Consider the following 19,719-nt stretch of genomic DNA (forward strand, 5'->3'; position numbering starts at 1 on the left):
CCGCTCCCGCCCTGCCCGGCCGAGCCCCGCCCGCTCCCGCTCGGGCTCCGCTGCGCTCCACGGCCGGGCCGCCAGCGCCGCTCCCGCCGGATCCGCTGCGGCTGCTTCCCCGCCGGGAGCCGGACGCTGCCCGCTCCCCGCGCCAGTGGCGGTGCTGCTGCCCCCGCTGCGGGAATTGGCGCTGCGGGCCCGCCGCCGCCGCTGCTGCTGCCCGGCGGAGCCGGCGGGGAAGGGGCTGAGCGGGGACCCGCGCATTGTGCGAGCCCGCATGGGCACGGCGCGGGGGCGCGGCCGCGGGGCTCCTGCGAGCCTCTCGCCCGGCCCCCGGCAGCGCCCGTAGCCGGGAGGCGTCGCGCTCGGCCGTGAGGGATGCTTTTGTGCGCCGCAGCGGGCAGCGGCGGGGCCAGGGCTGCGCTGGCCGGGCAGGTCGGGCGCCGCGCTCAGCCGCAGCCCTCCCGGCCACAGCGGCCGGGCGCGATGCTCTTCTAGGCGGCCCGAGCCCTTGCGAGCGCGGCGGGCGGGCGTAGCAGCCCTCCCGTGGCGGAGCTGGGAGGGCGGGCAGGCGGCTCCCCATGGCGAGCAGCCGGAGCATCGAGCTGGAGCACTTCGAGGAGCGGGACAAGCGGCAGCAGCGCTCCGGGCCGCGGCGCGGAGGCTCCGGGTCCGGCGGCGGCGCGGGGCCGCGGGGCAATGGGCTGGTGCCCAGCCCGGCGCACAGCGCGCACTGCAGCCTCTACCGCACCCGCACCCTGCAGGCCCTCAGCTCCGAGAAGAAGGCGCGCAAAGCCCGCTTCTACCGCAACGGGGACAGGTACTTCAAGGGCTTGGTGTACGCCATCTCCCCCGACCGCTTCCGCTCCTTCGACGCCCTCCTGGTGGAGCTCACCCGCTCCCTGTCGGACAACGTGAACCTGCCCCAGGGCGTCCGCACCATCTACACCATCGATGGCAGCAAGAAGCTCACCAGCCTGGACGAGCTGGTGGAAGGTGAGGACGGTGCCAAGGTCCGGCTGGAGCTGGTGGTGGGTTGTGGGCACTCCCTGGGGTGAGCTTCCCAGTCCCTTCCCGGATCAAAGCGGAGAGGTCGCCTTGTGACAACTGGCGGCCGCAGAACCCGTGAGGGCAAGGGCAAGTAGGGGGGTTGTGGAGGGCGGTGGGGCCTCGTTTTCCCAGTGTGGACCATTCACTTCTCCCATCACCTTCAGCGCTGCCATCTGCATGCACCGGGCTTGACTCCAATGGTAGTTAAGCAGCAGGTGCTCTTTTCATCTGCAAGAACTGTGAAGTTTTTGGTTACCTTCCATTTGTAATAGAGGGAAATGCTGTAATTCTCCAAGTGTCATTGTTGTCTCACAGTGGCTTCACAGAAGGAGCCCCAGTGCTGTGAAAAAAAGGGTATCTATATCCTACCATTTATTAAAACTAACAGGTGTAATGCCCTAGTTTCAGTGTGATCAGAGCCCATATTAACAGAGGGAATTATCTACCTTGCCTGACTTTCAAAAGCATGTTATGGAATCAGATGTATTTCAGAGTTGTTCCTAAGTAGCTTTTCATAATGGGACTTAGCTGCTGAGGTTATGTAGACCTTGCAAATCTGAACAGAGCAGCGCTTGACTGTCTCAAAATGGGACCAGAAATATTGTTTTGTGAATGACATATATGCCCCTTGTTTGTGGGGAGTGATAATTATTGGAATGAGGAGCAGAATTCCCCAGTCTTTTTACCTGATGTCTTAAAATACAGTTTGAGCTCAGCATTGCCTCCTTCCCAAATGCCCAGGTGCATGCTGAGAGGTTTGTAATGAATTTGCATTTGATGGTTGTTTTCAATACATCAGCTCCCACCACAGTCTTCCACGCTGTCACCCTGTGTGCCAGGAGTAGCTGGTTTGCATTAATGAAGAACTGGGATTTTTTGTAGGCCTCCCAATGCCTCCTGCATCCTAGGCTTTCAGCTGCCTGTCCTTTGAGCTTTGGTTTGGAAGCTTTCCTTTTCAAAGCAGTGCTGAATCACACCTGCAGAACTGGATGAGAAAGGGAACCTGAAGACCTTTATCTAATCCACCAGTAAGGACATTGGGAGTTAGGGACCAGCTGCTTCACAACATGGAAGAGAAAGGGGGGGCTGCAGAATTTGCTGTGCCAAATGGGTCTCCCTCAAAAAAGATGTGCATGGAAGGGCACTTCCTGATAGTGCCATAGTGCTGAGGACTTACATGATCTACTATAAGGCTGTTTTACACTGACAACTGAAGTATGAAGTGGTTGTAGAGTGAAATACTGACCCTGTGGTGATAAAAGAAATGAAGTAAGTAAAAAAACTGTCACGATTTGGTGGGTAATTTAGAGACACCTTAAAAAAATATGATATGCTGAAGTGGTCACAGAAGTAAAAGGAGATGAAACTAGCAATAACATGGGGTGACTTTTGAAATGTTGCAGCAGGAATGATATTAGACTTTTATGACTTAAAACAAAGACAGAATTGCTTGCTGGACAGCCATATATACTCTTGCAACTGTAAATTAATAATTGAAAGCAAAACTTACTATTTGTCTCTTCAAATACTCATTGAAACTGTAACCTTTGATGTGGCTCTTTACTGGAAGAATAAAGCAAAATAAATGTCACAGTCAAAATGCCACTTCCATGCTTTCTCAATGAAGTAAAAGGGGGAAAAAAAAGAATCCCAAAGACTTAGTCATCTATCCAATACAACTCTCAGGAATATTAAGAAAATCCTATAGCGCCATAATTGGATTAGTATGTTCTCCAGTAAGCATGCTAAAAACTTCACCAGTGTAAGACTAATCACACAGAGAAAGAAAAGTATGTAGAGGAAGGAAAGGACAGCCAACAAGTAGTGAATCTGTCATTCCTTGAAATGATTTGTGGTTTTTGCCAGCTGTTTTGTTCTTGAGGTGCTGGAAGAGATTTGATTTGGGTTCATGTTCTTTATTTCTCATGGTTACAGCACAGCAAGCTTGAATTTCTGCTCTTGAGTAAATGCTCCAACATTGGTGTTGACCCAAAGCTTGAACTGCAGAAGCACCAGAAGTAGTTTTGAGTGGTATTTTGCTGTATTTCAATGTTTTCAGAAAGGAAAATAAAACTGAGGTGCTGTGGTGTGTGCCAGCCGCAGGCTGAGCACCAGACGGGCCATGGCTGCGTGATGCAATACCGAGCTCGCTGCTCTCTTGGCACCTTCCCAGTGCTCCTGAACTGGGACATGGAGTCACAGCAGTTCAGGTTCAGTAGTGGTAGATCTCTGCAGTGAGCAGAAGGTGAGTGCTCTGCAAACCTTGCCAAGCCAGCAAGATCTGCATTAAACCTCCCTCAGCTCCTGCCTATGTGTGTGTAGCTCTTGGACAGTGACGTGTCCCAGTACAGGGCAAGCTCTTTAAGGCTTATTTGCTGTTTATCTATCTGGGATATGAAAGCTGGCAACATCAAATTCTGCATCATACTGAGCTGAGTCACTGATAAATGTTGAGGTTTTTTTTGAGTTTGGCTCTATTTGGCAATCTGTTTTATTGCTTGTCATTTTAAGAGAAAAAGAGCTGGTGCATGGACATACTGAGGATATGAAATATTGCTGTTCTGGGTTGAGCCAGTTAAAAATTGCACCAGATCATGTTTATTAGTCAAAAATAGAAGCTCCATTTTATGAAGCATATTGCTTTTCTTAACTGGATATGACAATCAAAAAAGCATGCTCTGCTGGACCAGCCTAAGGCAAATATAAATTATATTCTCAGCCCCTGTAGATTAGGAAACATTATGAGTTTGACAGTTTTCACTGTTTTCTTAAAATGGGAGGAATTTCATTGTCTGCTTCAGATCTGTTTGAGCAGTCAGATCCAGAGAGGAGGTGGGGGCTGGGACTGTTATGCTTTCTTATGGTGTTCTTTCTTACAGCTTTACTCTCAGACATAACACTACTTTTTATTTTAGAATACACCATTTCACGTGTAATTTTATACTTACCCTTCAATATAAAATATTAAAAGGTAGATTATTTTTTATTTTCTACCAGAGTTAGCTATTTAAGTGTTTGTCTATTTCCTTCAGTTTCCCTTGAAAATATAGGCTTCCTAAAGCGTGATGCCATGGTAATAGAGCTGTGCAGCTCTTTAGTCCTGAGCTATGTGTTTTATGTGGGTGTTGGTTGTGCTCTGTCTCTTTGTTTTCATTGCCTTGTTAATGAAGGACATGGAGAATCCCGACTGTACAGGTCTGCTGCAAAGCTGGGAGGTATTGTTGGATTTTGGGAGATGAAAGCAACTGTAGAATTTATTCCTGGAAAGAGAAGTTCCGTTTGTTTTGCATCTAATAGAAATCCTAGTTCCCTAGAAAAATGGCTGAGAGTCTTTGTTCGTTCAACAACAGTGCGTAATTAATACAGTCCTTTATAAAATGTCAAGAGTTTTGTCTGCATGGTTGTGCACACAATCAACAGGCATCTGGAGGGAAGTCCTTGGGCAGGAGGTGGGAAGTTTTGAGGCAGGACAGTCCTTATGCACGGCCAGGACACGTAGCACAGGGCGATATCTGATTTACAGAGCTCTGCCTCATTAACACAGAGTTAGAGAATGTGTTTTGAAATGAGGCGTTGAACAATCCAAGTTTTTTCTGCCTTAGACCATAGTTGTTACTGCATATTACATTTTAATCCTGCATGAAGTGCCTGTGACTTTGGTTGATGTGCGCTGTTGTATTAGGTCAAGAATATCTTTTCTCTTGTCAGGGCAAGCAGATGGTAGCACCAATTAATTAGGCAGTTCGTATTTTTGCTCATTTCAAAAGGTATGATTACCCTCCTGTGCTAGAGCCAGAAGCTGAAGCACTTTAAAAAACAAGACGCAAATGTAATAAGTTGAACAAATAAGGGTAAAAAAGGAGGATGAAAGAAGGATTAAAAAACACTGAGAGCATATTCTTCCAAATACGTGTTCAAATCACTGTACTGACACAGTTCTGGAGCGATGGGGTGTGGATGTGAAATGCAGAAGTAATTCTTAGTTCACTTCCATCCAAGTAAAATAAAACAGTTCCATCACCATCTCTCTCCTAGTTTCATGGATGGGGACATTCTAGTTCCCCTGAAAAGAGTTTTTTAGTTTCTGTGAAGAAGGCACATGGTGTCAGGTGTGTTTGATACCAGCTGGCATTGACTGTCTTCCGAGAGCTTTTACCCTGCCTGAGCAGGGGGCTGAACTTCCAGAGGTCTCTTCCAATCTCAGCTGTTCTGTGAAAACCTGTAGGAAGTAATCTACACATCTTAATGTCTAAATCAAATCAAAAGAGAACTAATAGCAGTCATCTGCTAAAATCCCAGTCATCCCAGGTTTTAAAAACTGCATGGGGAATTCTGAGTGCTGTGGATGAGGAAAGATCATGACTTATACAGGGTTATTAAAGGTGATATGTAAGTGAATTGTATGAAACTGATGAAGAGGGAAGTTGCTCAGAGTAAGGAAGGAAAGAGAAATTGAAATATCCCAGTCCTTCATAAAAGGGGTTATTTTATTTTTAGATCAGTCACATATGCTGTAAATACGCTGTTCCGGAAATCTGCTTGGCTTTGTGTTACAGAACACGGAAAGGGTACCCTGGTGAGTTTCCTAAAGTTAGAAAGAAGGTCAGTAGCCTTAATAACTACCTTGCTGTGCTAAATAAGCAGCTTTTGGTGGCTTTGAAGCTAAAGAGTTGCACCCAAAGAAGCCGAGGAACATAAGGTGAATAGGTGAAATCTGTGTAGATACCTGCCCTGTCCTATGGGATTCACAGGGGAACACAGCCTCAAAAATATGGAAACTGTTTTCCTTCCTTAGGGATGTTTTTACCTGTCAGCTGTACTGTTCTCTGTTATGCAGAATGCCATTTAAAACGTGATCCTTTATGTGACTTTCAGGAGACAGTGCTTATTACTCTTGCAAAAAGCAAGCCAGAAAATCTTATTCAGATACTTTTGTTTCAAATATCCCTACTTAGGATTTTTGAGTGTTGCACACTTAATTAATTCCTTTTATTGTTTGCAACATGTGCATATGTGACATGCATTAGGTTAGAAACAGTTGGTTTCTAACCTAGCGCTAGGGAAAAGTAAATATCTGTAAATATTTCTTTAGTAGTTTCTATTTGTTAAGGACAAAAGGTCTGGATATTTCTAGGCTATTTGTTAAATGCTTAGCAGTGAGGTTTGGCTCACAAAACTTGTGCTGTGAAGAACCCCAAATGGTGAGGCAGCTTTGTTCCCTCAAAACTGCACGTATCACACTTGTGATGCAAAAGGGCAGGATGCATCCTACTTTTTTTGTTAGTATCTAATATTGCATGGCTGAATTTAGAATAGTTCATATAGAGGTATAAAATAATCAGGGTTGAAAGAGACTTTTGACATCTTCCAGTCCAACCATCCACCCAGCACTGCCACTGTAACCCCTAAACCATTTAACCTTATCACCAGATCCAAATGCCTCTTAAACACCTTCAGGATGGTGACTGCCCCACCTGCTTGAGGAACCTATTCCAGTGCCTGATCACCCTAATAGTGAGAAGATTTTTTTTTTTCTAATATCTCATCTGAATTTCTCCTGTCTCAGTTTAAGACCATTTCCTCTATTCCTCTTACCGTGGGCATGGCAGAGGAGACTGACCCTACCTCCATCCAGCCCTCTTTCAGGGAGTTGTAGACAGCCATGAGGCCTGAGCCTACTCTTGTCCTGACTAAACAAACCCAGCTCCCTCAGCCATTCCCCTAAGACATGTTTTACAGACCCTTCCTGAGCCTTGTTTCTCTTCTCTGGACACTCTGCAGCTCCTCAATGTCCTTTTTAAGTGAGAGGCCCAGAACTGGACACAGCGCTCGAGGTGTGGCCTCACCAGGGCCCAGTGCAGGAACAGCCACTTCTCTGTCCTGCTGGCTGACCCAGGCCAGGGTGCCATCAGCCCTCTTGGCCACATGGGCACACTGGCTCAGGTTCAGCTGCTGTCAGCCAGCACCCCAGGTGTCCCTTTCTGTCCCCAGCCATTCCTCACCCAGCCTGTATCACTGCATGGCTCAGGCACAGAACCTGACACTTCACCTTCTTGAGCTTCCTGCAGCTGTGTCCTCAGCCCACTGATGGAGTCTGTCCAGGTCTCCAGCAGAGCCTTCCATCCCCTGAGCACATCAGCTCAGTGTCTTCTGCACAATTACTGAGGGTGCACTTGATCCCCATGTCCAGACCATCCACAAAGATGTTAAACAGGACCAGCCCCAGGTGGAGCCCTGGGGACACCACTGGTGACCAACTGCCCAAAGGATTTATCTCCATTCACCACAGCACTCTGGGCCCAGCCATCCAGGCAGATTTTTACCTATTGAAGACTCCACCCACCCAAGCTGCAAGCACTCAGTTTTTCTAGGAGGATGCTGTGGCAGATGGTGTCAAACACTTTACTGAAGTCTAGATAGACCCTGGACAGACATCCACAGCCTTCCCCTCATCTACTAGGTGTACATTCTATTCTCCTTAATCCATGCATTTTTATCTTGAAAGGTGAGCTAGGCACATTCCTGAGGATTGGTGTTGAAGAAATAGATGACAAATAAAAAACTTTGTGGATGAGTTTCTAAGAAAGCAAACCAGTATTTAGGTAGCTGATGACCTATGGCTATTTGAAAGTCAGACTGACCAATGTAGTCTTGTTTTCTCTTTTTCCATTTTCTGTGTTTATCATCTGTATTTTCCTCCTCTGAGGGAATGGCAAGTTGTGTTTAGACTGGTGGCTGTCTGATGCTGGAATCCTTTTACATTGTTCTTAAACCACCTTGTTTCATGATAGTGCATGTGGTTATTAATTCACTGCAGCTAAATTATTGAGAGGCAGGTAGTGTTTCCTTGTCAATAGGTACTGTTCCATGTTTTCTAACTGATTTTCTACTGTTAATAAGACTTGGAAAACCAGAAGTAGACTTATGCCATTTGCTGATTATATTGTGACCCAAAATATCAGGAGATGTTTCTCTTTTTAAGCAAGCCTGTGCCCAAATTGAGGAGTTTTTGATGGTAGCAGGATTTCTTCATGGAAGAGCTGGCACCTTTAGCTTGCTCTGGGTGCTGTCCTGAATCATGGGATGGATTGTACATACACTCTGTTGAAATTATGCTGTGAACTTATAAGGAGGTTTCAGACTTCTGCCAAAACTGCTCTGCAGCCTGGTTGAGCTTTCTGCTGTGGAAGAGTTTGGCTGGGCTCGAGTCCCAGATGTCACCTGCGTCTGGAAGTGTTGCATTATTTTCTGCATCCAAAGGAAAAAAAAGAAAACATTGCTAAATAGATCTTCCTGCTGCATTACTCTTTATTGTGCTTCTTTACCTGCAAATATCAGTGTAATATTAGAGACTAAACTCATGCTCTGGTCTGAAACCTGGGGAACCTGATTCATGGTAATGCCAATGTTGTGAGCTGGAGACATGGTATTTACTTTCCATAATGTAATTGCTATTACTCTGTGCTAATTGAAGCTGGTATGCTTACCTTTAAAGTCTTTCAAGAGTATAAATGGAAAGTGGACCTTCAAACCATAAAATTGACCATATCAAAGTCAACAGTTTAAATATTTGAATTATTGTTTATGCCTGGTTTTGGAAATGTGTCAGCTTTCGTGGGCTGGTAGATGCAAAAAGAAAAAAGCTACAGCCTGATCAAAATGCTGCTTGTCTCATAAAATACTTCCTTTTTATTTGGGATGATATGCATTTAGGTTATTCCCATGGAAAATCTCATTCGAGACAGTCAGTGAAACTGACTTTCAAATTTATTTATGTTTGTGATTTTTAACTATATTTTATCTGTTTGTTTCAACAATGTTTAAAAGCAATTTGATTGGTTCAACCCTTCTAGACTCTCAAAAATCAAGTATTGTGTGTTATATTTTACATATATTAGTTTTCTGAAAGATTGTGGAGATTATCAGAAGTGTGTACTTGAATTAATCCCAAACAGATTTAAAATCAGGTCATACATAAAAGCTGTGAGCAAATATGGTGTATATATATGGTATATATATATTTTCAGGTTCTTACCTACAAAAAAATTAATGTAAAAAGCAGATAATACTTCTACAAATGACATGATATTTCTTCCAAACTGATGTACATAAAGGCATTGTTTACTTTGGAGGATAACTACAATAACTTAAACAATAGCACACCTTTTTAATGCTTGCTTGTCAAGTGATGGTGTTTTCTCAGGTGTGCTTTTTAAACACACCATTCTGTAGGAAAGTTTCCTGGAGTTAACTTTATAAGTGTGATTTAAGTTACTCCTGACATTTTTTTCCTTACATATTTTCATCTGGTAAGTATTGAATTGTATACCTATGTCAAACAAATAAATGGTTAACTCATTCCTAGAAAACCATTCTTTATCCAGAGAGAAGCAATTGGCTTCCTAATGATACTGCTTCTTGGGTTTTTTGTATTTAAATAGAACTTAGAAACCATGGGTGAAGTCCTGGCTGAGGTAAAATAATTAGAGATTTAAGTAATAATTTCCAAACTTTATCCTTTAAATCATGAAACAAGAAAATCACTCAGTGCATGTGTTTTCTCACTTGCAGCCCTTGCTCTGGTCTTGCCATATGTGCCTGCCTCGCAGGTGTAGTAGTAAAATCTGTTTTCCATGCAAAACTTGTGTTACTTAACTTTATTTATATGTCTGGTATATAAAAGCAGGCATGGACTTTAAAGCACTTACTAAACAATCTGTAATATACTATATTCTCAAGTAATTATACTTTCCTGTATCTGCCAACTATAGGAAATTTTCAATTCATTTTGGCAGATTTTATCTTTTTTTTTCTAAGGTAAAATAGTTTGTGCTTCAACTTCAGGCTTGGCTAAATGCAGCTGAAACAAATAAATTGAAATTCTTTCTTTTAAGTTATTACATTGTTTGAACTTGAAAGCACTTCTTGACATTTGTTACTGTGGCCTCTGCTTAAAGGAAAAGAAGTTGCAAGAAGAAATCTGCATCACAACACTGAGATAATCAAGCAATTGTTTTATTCATGCATCAAGCAAGGGAAGTAGTAGGAGACAGTCTTACACTGCTATTTTAAAGAAACATAGATCCTTTTGGATTAATATTGACTGAAAATTTTGTAGAAGTACAATTTCTGCTGCCCTATAGGGTACTGTAGTACAGCTGTGACAGATAATAGATCACATTCCATGATAGTACAAAGGAGATGCTCTAGTTATGATTATGAGTCTGTAAAAGACAAAGCCAGCCTGCCTGTTGAAACTTTGCTATGATAAATCCTTAAGCAAAGGGGCCTTTTGTCCTCTACCTTTACTTTATGTAAAACAATTAATTCACTTCAAGTTTGAGACTGTTTCTGAGTAGCTTTAATTTTTATTTATTTTTTTTTAAACTTTGTTAATTTAAATTTCAGCCGAGATTTAACTTTGAATTATCTTATTTTTGTGCATTTTGGGGGGGTTTTTTGCTTGTTTTTTTTTTTTTTTTTTTTTTTTTTTTTTTTTTTTTTTTTTTAATGGTCTAGGAAGTACATTGGTTTTGAGTCAGAAAGGATAATTTTGAGCATTCTCAATGATGGTGAATTTTGAGGTACTTTGTAGAATTTATTTAAAGCTCTTTTGCACAAAAGCTGGAGAGATGGTCCCCAGAGCTTTGGCTGGGATAGAGTTAATTTTGTTCATGGTAGCTGGTGTGGGCTATGTTTTGTATTTGTTTTTGAATCAGTGTTGATAACAGGGGGATGTTTTTGTTCCTGCTGAGCAGGGCTTGCACAGAGCCAAGGCCTTTTTGGCTGCTCACACCATCCCACCAGTGAGTGGGCTGGGGGAAATGACACTGGGAGGTGACACAGCTGGGACAGCTGACCCCAACTGGCCCAAGTGATATTCCAGACCATATGACATCACCCTCAGTTTATAAATCTGGGGAAAGAAGGAAGAAGAGGAGGAAAGTTCAGAGTTAAGCATGTGGCTTCCCAAGCCACCATTACCATGATGGAGCCTGGCTTTCCTGGAGGAGGCTGAACCTTGAGAAGTGGTGAACGAGTTCCTTGTTTATCTTGGCTTGCCCCTGTGGCTTTTGCTTTCCCTATTAAACTGTCTCTATCTCAATCCATGAGTTTTGTTTTACCCTTCTGATTTTGCCTCTTCTGTTCCACTGAGTGTGACCACTGCCAGCTTCTTGAGGTGCCTCTCCTTTGGCAGCTCTGGGTTTGGAGACAGACTTACTGGGCAACTGTCCAGACAACAAGCACAGTCCTTTGAATCTAGTGTTAGAGGCTGTGCAAGGGGAAACCTTTGCTTTCTATTGTAGCTGAGCTGCTGCCACAAAACTTGAATATCTTGGAATGTTTTGCGATAACAGGATAGATGATAAAAACGACTGTTGGAAGAGAGCTGTGCACACCCTTAAAATCATAGGACCTCTTAGTCTGAAAGGGACTTTCTGAAGTCATCTCATCCAATATCTTGCTCAGGTTTGATAAGACCAGATTGCTTAGAGATTTCTTACAATGTAGCATGTAGTTCTGGGGCAGCATAAGCTTCTAGACACTACAGTCCTTACAAAGCTCTGTGAAGTTTGGGGTTCTTTTCTTCCTACCTGTAAGTTGGTGCTAATGTGCAGCATGCAGCCCTTTGTCAAGGAGTTTGTGTGCTGAAAACACCTCCTTCCTCTTAGCTAATTTTTTGGAGGAAGGAGGAGGAGTCTAGTTTTATCTGCATCAGTTTGGTTTTTGCACCACTTGATCTGTGAATATGAGGAGGAGCAATGAGGAGTGAAGAGAAAGAGTACAGGAAAGGCAGTGGCATCCACAGAACTTCACCCCAGTTTCCCAGTACCTGAGTGGAATACAGTCTCCAGTAGTGTTTGTGGAGGCAGAACTGGCTGCCAGAATTTTCCAAACAAAATCATTGTTGACTTGGCTTAGTTATAATCTGTGTTCCTTCAAATACAGCAAGTAGACTTTCAAGAAGGTCTAAATAGAAGATAAATTACAAAGCAGTGTAATTAGTATTGGAAAAGAAACAAGGAAATTTTCAGCTCACAGTAATTCTTCAGGACTTTGAAAGTAGTTTAGTATCTTGCTTTTAGAAGAAGCTCTCCAAATTCTAAGATAAATCAGCTCTCCAAACTGGAGTTCAGAATGCAAAAGTGTTGTTTAAAAGTTTTCTAAATGTATCTAAATGTAGGCATACATTTTGTAACTCTTACAGTTCTGTCCTCTAGATGCATGTTTTACTCTTTGCTCCTCTTGCTGTGCATGTTAGAAGTGAGTTTGGTTTCTTCCACCAGTGACGTTGACTGTGTAGCTTTAATTTTAGAACAGATTAAGCTTTCTAAGATATAGGTTGCTCTCCTGTCTGGAGCAATGGTGTATTCTGTCAGTTCTGAATGCTTTACCATTTATCCTTCTGGCAATACTCTGCCCTTTCAGGAATGTCTTGGGATGTCATTTTGTGACACCTCAGGGATGTGGGTTACACAAATAACCCAGAGTTAAAGATGTCCTTGTCATGGATTACATCTTGCATATTGCTGTCAGGTGTCAAAAGTGTTGTCACAAGCTGCAAGTAGTCCTCCTCTTTTTTTTCCTTAAAAACAAAACAAAGACAGGAACATAAAACCCCAAACAAAACAAACAAGCAAACCAACAAAAACCACCAAAACAAAAAAATACCCAAAAAACCACACAACCAAGAAAACCACCCAAAACAAAAAAGAGCAAAAAGACCCCAAACCAAAACCAAAAAATCCCTGCAAACCAGCTTTGAGTTAGGAATGAAATTAAAAATGGGAAAGTGTAGAGGTATTGTTATGCTCCCATACTCTCAAATACTCATTTGTGGCCTCAGGAGGTGTTCATTGGTCTAAAAAATATCAATGTGGATGCATTTCAAATATGTGTCCTTGCTAGAAAGGCAGTAACTCCTGGTAGATTAAAGTGCCTTTCCAGGGTAAGGGGTCTTGAGGTGCTTAAATTTATTCTGTTAAAACTTGCTGTTGTAAAGTAAGCACAGACATGGGTGTACATATCTTGAGATACATGGTTGAAGGATATATAGGAGAGGACCTGGAATTTGCTGTAGGAGAAAGCTCTTAATGTTGTGTTGAGCTCAAGTAATTTAAGCACTTACAAAATGACTCAATCCAAAAGACATGTGAAATACCTTGAACCTCCTCATCACCCACTATTTTTTATACCAGGAGTCTTTTGAAACCTGTTGAAAGCACTCTGAGAGTGTTGTTTGGGTGGAAACCTGATAATTTACTGTCCCCCTTGCCAAAATACAGGAAAATCACTCCCAAAATATTTGTCTTTTTTGGTTTTTCTAGTTTTTAAGTTGACAAAGTAGCTGCAAACCCCCTTCAACTGTGAACATGTCCTCTTCTTTTCAGGTGAGAGCTATGTGTGTGCGTCCAATGAGCCGTACCGCAAGGTTGATTACACCAAGAACGTCAACCCGAACTGGTGCGTGAACATAAGGACTGGCTCCAGCCGCTCCTTGACGTCTCTGACATCCTCGAGGAGCGAGGTGAAGGAGAGCAAAGACTTCATTAAACCCAAACTGGTGACTGTTATTAGGAGTGGGGTAAAGCCGCGGAAAGCTGTGAGGATTCTGCTGAACAAGAAGACTGCTCACTCCTTCGAGCAGGTCTTGAATGACATCACCGAAGCCATTAAGTTAGACTCGGGTGTAGTCAAGAGACTTTGTACACTGGATGGGAAGCAGGTAGGAGAATAAACTGCTGTGGCCATCTAATAATCTGAGATGCTCACTTTTCATAAGTTTAATTCTTGTTACTGTGTATGCTTTGATCTGCTTCTGAATAATGACAGTTAAAAAAATCAACTTTTAAAAGCTTTGTTAAAATATTAATACGCACAACACAATTAGAATTGTATATAGCGTAAAATAAGTGGATCTTTACATTCAAGTAAAACAAATTTTTTTTTATGCCAGCCTTTTTGCATTGCTCAAAAAAGTGACTGTTTATTGAGTAATACAGTTTATTTGAAACATTTGAACTTGTTAAGATATCTATGTGTTTTCAGACTACCACGTAGTGGCTGAGTGGTATAAGAAAAGTATCAATGTCTCCTTCCATTGCACTTCCACAGATTGCTGTTTCCAGAGGTAGTAACTGACATGAGCTGAGGTCAAGAATTGTATCTAAAATGAATCATTCTGGGAGGGTGGTCATATCTTTGCAGCTTGCTTTTTTTTGCTTTTAGTTTTATCTCTGCAAAAACAAAGCTAGGGTTAATGATGTGGTAGGTGTGTATTCTTGCACAGAAATACAAAGGGTGGCCCACAGGATGTTCTGCTGCACCAGTTTAAAGTGTCAGGAGCACGCTTGGTGTTGATCAGTCACATTAATGACTCAGCCCTTCATAGAGCAGGACTTTGATACCTGAGACTTTTATTTGACACTGCTGTGGAACTCTGACAGAATTGTGACTTTAGTAATAGAGCAAGACAGGCGCAGAGTAGATCACATTGGTATCAGGTACCCAGACTCTTGTATTGTTGACTAAACATTGATACCCTTGCCTATTCAACAAGTACTTATATACACCTGCATACCTGTACATCTGCATGAAGTAGTTGTAAAAGTTTCAGTTGTGTTCAGAGATCTGGCATTTTTATTTTCACTATTTTTATAATGTTTAATGCCAAAAAAACATTGTTTTGTGGTACAAGCTTCTAGCAGATGTATCGCAGAACAAGTGCACTTAGATTACCTCAGTATGAACTCTGTCTCTGGTTATGTTCTGTGTGCTTAGATACACTTTTTGTAGGGAAATATGTGAAAAGAATAACTTCTGTGTTTTGATGAAAATGTAGCAAGGCAAAGGCTTCACTGAAACTCTTGGTTTTCAGTGTTTGGTGGCAGCACAATGATGTGGCAGCTCCTTAGTTCTTCTAATAGGTTTGATTTTAAATGAGATTTGTTAATGCTGCTTCTTAACAGAGAATCCTTCCTAGGAACATCCAAACAGTGTTTGTCATGTTTAATTTAATTCGTAATAAAATAGCATAATAAAATATTTATTATGCAGTAATGAGTCTCTTTAGCCCATGAAGTGTTCTGACACTGTCTCAGGATTTTGGTCCTCTCAAGCAAGTAGGGAGTCAGTAAGGGAAACTGCAAGAGCTAGGATTGTCAGTTCACATTCACCTCTTCTTGCATTGTCAAAACAGCAGAAACCCACTGATCTGCACTGATATGGAGGATGCAATAGTGCATCAGGGATCAATAAAAGTAGTTAACTACTTTTATTATTAAATATCATATACATTGCTTGCATGTGGCCATCACCCATGGTGGATGATGACTGTCTTCAGTCTGTGGTGAGGATGACCAATTATTGGTAATGCTCCAAAATAGGATTTTTTTTAAATTTTTTTTTTTCTGCAGGACCTCCTCCTCCCCTTCTGTGGTAAAGGCAGTCAGTGAACTTGGGCTTCAGCTGTAGGAGTGTTCTGAGGCGGGATTGAGAAATCCCTAATTCTGACTGCGAGCATTCTGCAGAGAGTTGCTGCATGCAGCTGCCTCTCTGTGTGAACTGTTCCAGCAGCAGCAGTGTGTAAATGTGGGGACCTCCCTTCCATTAGGAAGACAAGCCTTGTGCTTTCCCACAGACTTTGGGAAGGAGCTTTTGTTGCACAACCACAGTATAACTGTGTTTTAGGAGCTTGTGAGATGGAGTGCCCCAAAGAGAAGACCTGTCACTTCAAACATCCTGGCAAAAAATAAAAGCCTTCTACTACTTACCTAGGAGGATGGAGAGTTCTTGTTTCGTTTTCTTTTTTGTTTATTTCTCTTTCCCCAAAGTGAAGGGCTGACCCCAGTTTGGGGCAGTAGGGTTTTTTTAAAATTTGTTTGTTCTCTGCCGGTATATGTAGAGGTTGGTGCCGAAGGGCTTTTTGGGGTTTGGCACATAAAGAGTTGCTTTGCTGCCAGCTACCAATTGGTGGAAATTTCTGAGTCTATTTTCTCTAATGTAGTAATTGCTTATTCTTCTAAATCTGCTAGGGAGGCAGATCTTTTATGTTTGTTGTGGTGTTGGCACAGCTTGAAAGGCAACCATTAAAAAAAAGGCATTTTGTAAATGGCTGTGTTCCTATAAATGTAGCCCTTGTGTTTCTCATGGTTCTAATTTTTTTCCTTGCTCCTTCATATTTTTGTCTCTGTGGAAATACTTTTATTTTTTTTCCTGAGTGAATAGGCTTAGGTTGTATTTTCTGTTTAATATGAAAATGGGGGTGAAATTCAGATGATTAAGACATGCATGTATAAAACTTATATCCTTTGATTAGGGAATGCATTGTTCTGTTAACTTATGGTGTGATTTTTTTTTATTCCATTAGAACCATTTAATGTGTAGGAAGAAATGGTGATAAAACCAGTGATCTTTCTGACCAGTGGAAGAGAAAGGATGTTTTCAAAAGAGTTTTTATTTGCTCTCCTGACTTCATTAATCTTGACTGTTGCAAAATCTTGATGATAATAGTAAAACAGAAAATAACACCTGAGTTGGATGTTTTCCTTGATTTTTCTGTGTGAAAACAGACAAGTGTCTGGTTTTTAATTGTAAGATTTTATAATATTGCAAGGTTTCCTGTTATCTTCAGTTTCAAAATGAATGCTGTAACTTAACATATTAGTGCTTTGTATCCTGAAGTACAGATCTATTTTTAAATTGTTCTGATGCTGGGCTTAATTCTAACTTTTAAGCTATTGAGCAACCAATTTTTTTTAACGTCCCAAGATTGTTGAGAAGATTTTTAAGTGAGAGAAATATTTCTGTACAAGTAACTGGGCTTTAACTTTGCAGTGCAGGCTTCTGCTGTTCCAGTCTTTGTGCTTGTGACATTGAGGTTTGCCTAATATATTTGCTTGAGCAAAGTGTTTTCCTTACTTGGCTGCATTTTCCTGGAATCTGTCACTGTCCTACTGTGAAGCAAGGACAGTCAGACTGAAACTTCTCCAGTTGGGAAGTTAACCCTTTGTTATCTATGAAGAGAATGGAGGATTTCTTTCTTGCTGAACAAGCTTTGAGCTTCAGTAATTGTAAAGTGTGGGGTGGTGACTGTGTGGTAAGTTGGGGGGAGAAATTCCCTGTGAGAAGCTCACAAAAACCCATACACAACTCTGAAGCTTGTGTTATTTAACACACAAAAGAAAACTAAATCTTCACACTTTTTAAGCCTGCAGTGTGTTGCAGTTTCATGGATTAATGTCCATGACAGGATTGAAAAGGTGGATGAGACACCTTTTCTATACTCTGTTGTCAAAAGAGTGAGAATGCACCAAAAATTAGCCTTATTTTGAAAGTCTTTTTTGATGGGTATATTGGGGGCTATCTCTGGAACCAAAAGTTCTCCAATTTTCTGGTAATGAATTTTTTTTTATAAAGTGTTCATTAAAAGTAAATTGGTAATTGAAGAAAACAGTTACTACATGTGGATGTATTTATCACTCATTGTGCTCTCCTCCCAGTGATTTTTTTATTCTCTAGTGGCAGACTCAAAAACTCTTAATAGAGAAGATAGCTTTTGAAAACTTTGTATTTGCTTTGCTCTTAACATACCCATCACAGAGGGCAGAAAGCAAAATAAGGGATGAGCAGGAGAGATTTTGTTTATTATTGTAACAGATTTTCCCAATATTCTTGGTAGGCTTTAGTCATTCAGATCTCAAATTTCCATTAATACAGTACTTTTGCTACAATCTTAATCTCAGTAGAGATCTTACTGTTTAGTATTGAGAGAAGTTTTAGAACATATGAATTTCATTTTTCTTAGTTTTTTTGTTTTGTTGGCAAAGTCCTACTTGTATGAGATGATTTTTTTAAAAAAATAATTTTATTTCAGTTAAGTACTTTTTGGCAAATATTTCCATTTAGTTCAATTCTCTCCTACTAAAAGAGGATGTTCCTTAAGCAACCAGGCTCTAGATGTGTCCTTTTTGTGTTTTTGTCATTTAATTATGCTGTTACATCGCTGATGTCTCATTGCAGGCTAAGAAACAACTGTAATAGAAACTTGTTTCAGAGTTAACAGGCATAATTTCTAGTTGAAAGCTACCAAAGTAAATCAAGTGTTTATCCTCCATCTCAGACTTTAACCTAATACAGACACTGTACAAATGTATTGGAAATGGCGCAGGTTTGAATTTTTGCTACAAGCAATTTTGCAAGAAGAGAAATCTCCAGCTTTATTTTTTTTCAGTTCTAGTTCTGCTGAAATTTAAAATATTATTTTAAGCTGAAATGTTGCATTATTCTGCAAGTATGAGGGGAAGAAATCCTTAAGCCCTCACATAGCTCACAACTCTTTATAAGGCTTATATATTGTTACTGTGGAATGTCAGTGGCAGCTGCAGAGAGTGATTCTCTGCATTGCAGATCCCACAGAGGGAATTTGTGGGCAAGGAGTCTTTCCTCAGCTAACTTAAAGATTTTGAATAGCAATGTTAGGCCCTGAATTCATCCTGAAGTCTGAGGGTCACAAGTGGTAGAGTCAGCTTACAGAAAGGGATTTACAATTTGCCAAGGTGCAGCAGAGTGATTGGGGATTTGACACTGTGGAGATGATTGCCAATAGAACTATGCAAAGAGTAGATATGTTGGATAGAAATGCTTTTCAGAATTCATGGTTCATATCTACATGAAAAAGAAGTGAATCTGCCTATTTTGTGGAAAGAGGCATTTTTATTGCTGGTTTGGAGTTTGTTTGTTTGGAGGTTTTGTAGCTGGCAGGAGTCCGCAAATTAATAACGTGTGAGAAATAGTAAAGCATTTTGTGGAAATGAACCCAGAAAGTATATTTAGATTGTCTTTAAAGAAAAGGAATGGAACTTCTAAAAGAGATATTTTTCAAGAGAGTAGGAACTAAGCGGCCTGTGAAGTTTAAATCAGAAAATATACACACAGTAGAGCGGAGGAAAACTCATACTAGATGTCAAGAGCCATTATTCACTGGATCAACTTGAGACAAAACCAGCATGGAAGAGCTAAAGATTACTTTCCAGGGCATAGGGAAACCCTGAAAAGCAGTTTAGAGGAGTTCTGCATGAGTCTAATGATCTTACAGCTGATATTCCTTAGATATGATGCTGGTCCCTAAGGCTGAGCTGAACAAACTTAACTCTTAGGGCAAAAAATTGATGGAGCAGTAATATGAATCACTTTCTTGTGGTTGGCTGGATTATCTCCCTTTGTTTGAGGAAATATGTAGCAGTAGAATACCTGTACCACCTGGAAGTCAAAAAATTGTAGTTTGGTAAAAAGTCATGTTTGTACAGTCACTTTTATGTGTGTTACAGACCAGAAGGGCACTGACACAGCACCTGTCTCTTCAGGGAGCCTGCCTGTTTGGGTTGAGCTCTGAACACAGGATGCTTCAATTGAGATCATGAGGTGGGATTTTGGGAAGGTTTGGGGGCTTTTTTGTTGTTTGTTGGGGGTCTTTTTAACAAGACATAGTTATGAATCAATGACTTGACTGCGGAGAGAGACGAGGGGAGGAAAACAATAGTGGCTACTTCTTTGTATCTGAAATAAGTTTTTTTCATGCTGTCTTTTCTCATCAGTCAGCTAGGGAAGCATGGTCCAGAAAAAATGCACTACTTACCAAATGCACTGTTGGAATATTGCTGTTCCCAGTGGTTATGG

At 41.4% G+C, this 19,719-nt stretch overlaps 1 protein-coding gene across 5 annotated transcripts in view; it reads left to right on the top strand.

The window, feature by feature from the left end:
* Positions 1-435: 435 nt before the first annotated feature.
* DCLK2 (doublecortin like kinase 2) overlaps positions 436-19,719 on the top strand; it is a 79,525-nt gene continuing 60,241 nt past the window's right edge. For 2 of the 5 annotated variants that reach the window (XM_058024147.1, XM_058024148.1), the window contains exons 1-2: positions 437-987; positions 13,434-13,768. In XM_058024147.1, coding sequence (XP_057880130.1) covers positions 573-987; positions 13,434-13,768 — 750 coding nt within the window. In that variant the 5' untranslated portion in view covers positions 437-572. Of the gene's footprint in view, positions 988-13,433; positions 13,769-19,719 lie in introns of all 5 variants that reach the window. The other 3 variants (XR_009114445.1, XM_058024146.1, XR_009114446.1) reach the window with 2 other exon arrangements.

The sequence above is a fragment of the Melospiza georgiana genome, chromosome 5, assembly GCF_028018845.1.
Source record: "Melospiza georgiana isolate bMelGeo1 chromosome 5, bMelGeo1.pri, whole genome shotgun sequence".
Classification (NCBI taxonomy): domain Eukaryota; kingdom Metazoa; phylum Chordata; class Aves; order Passeriformes; family Passerellidae; genus Melospiza; species Melospiza georgiana.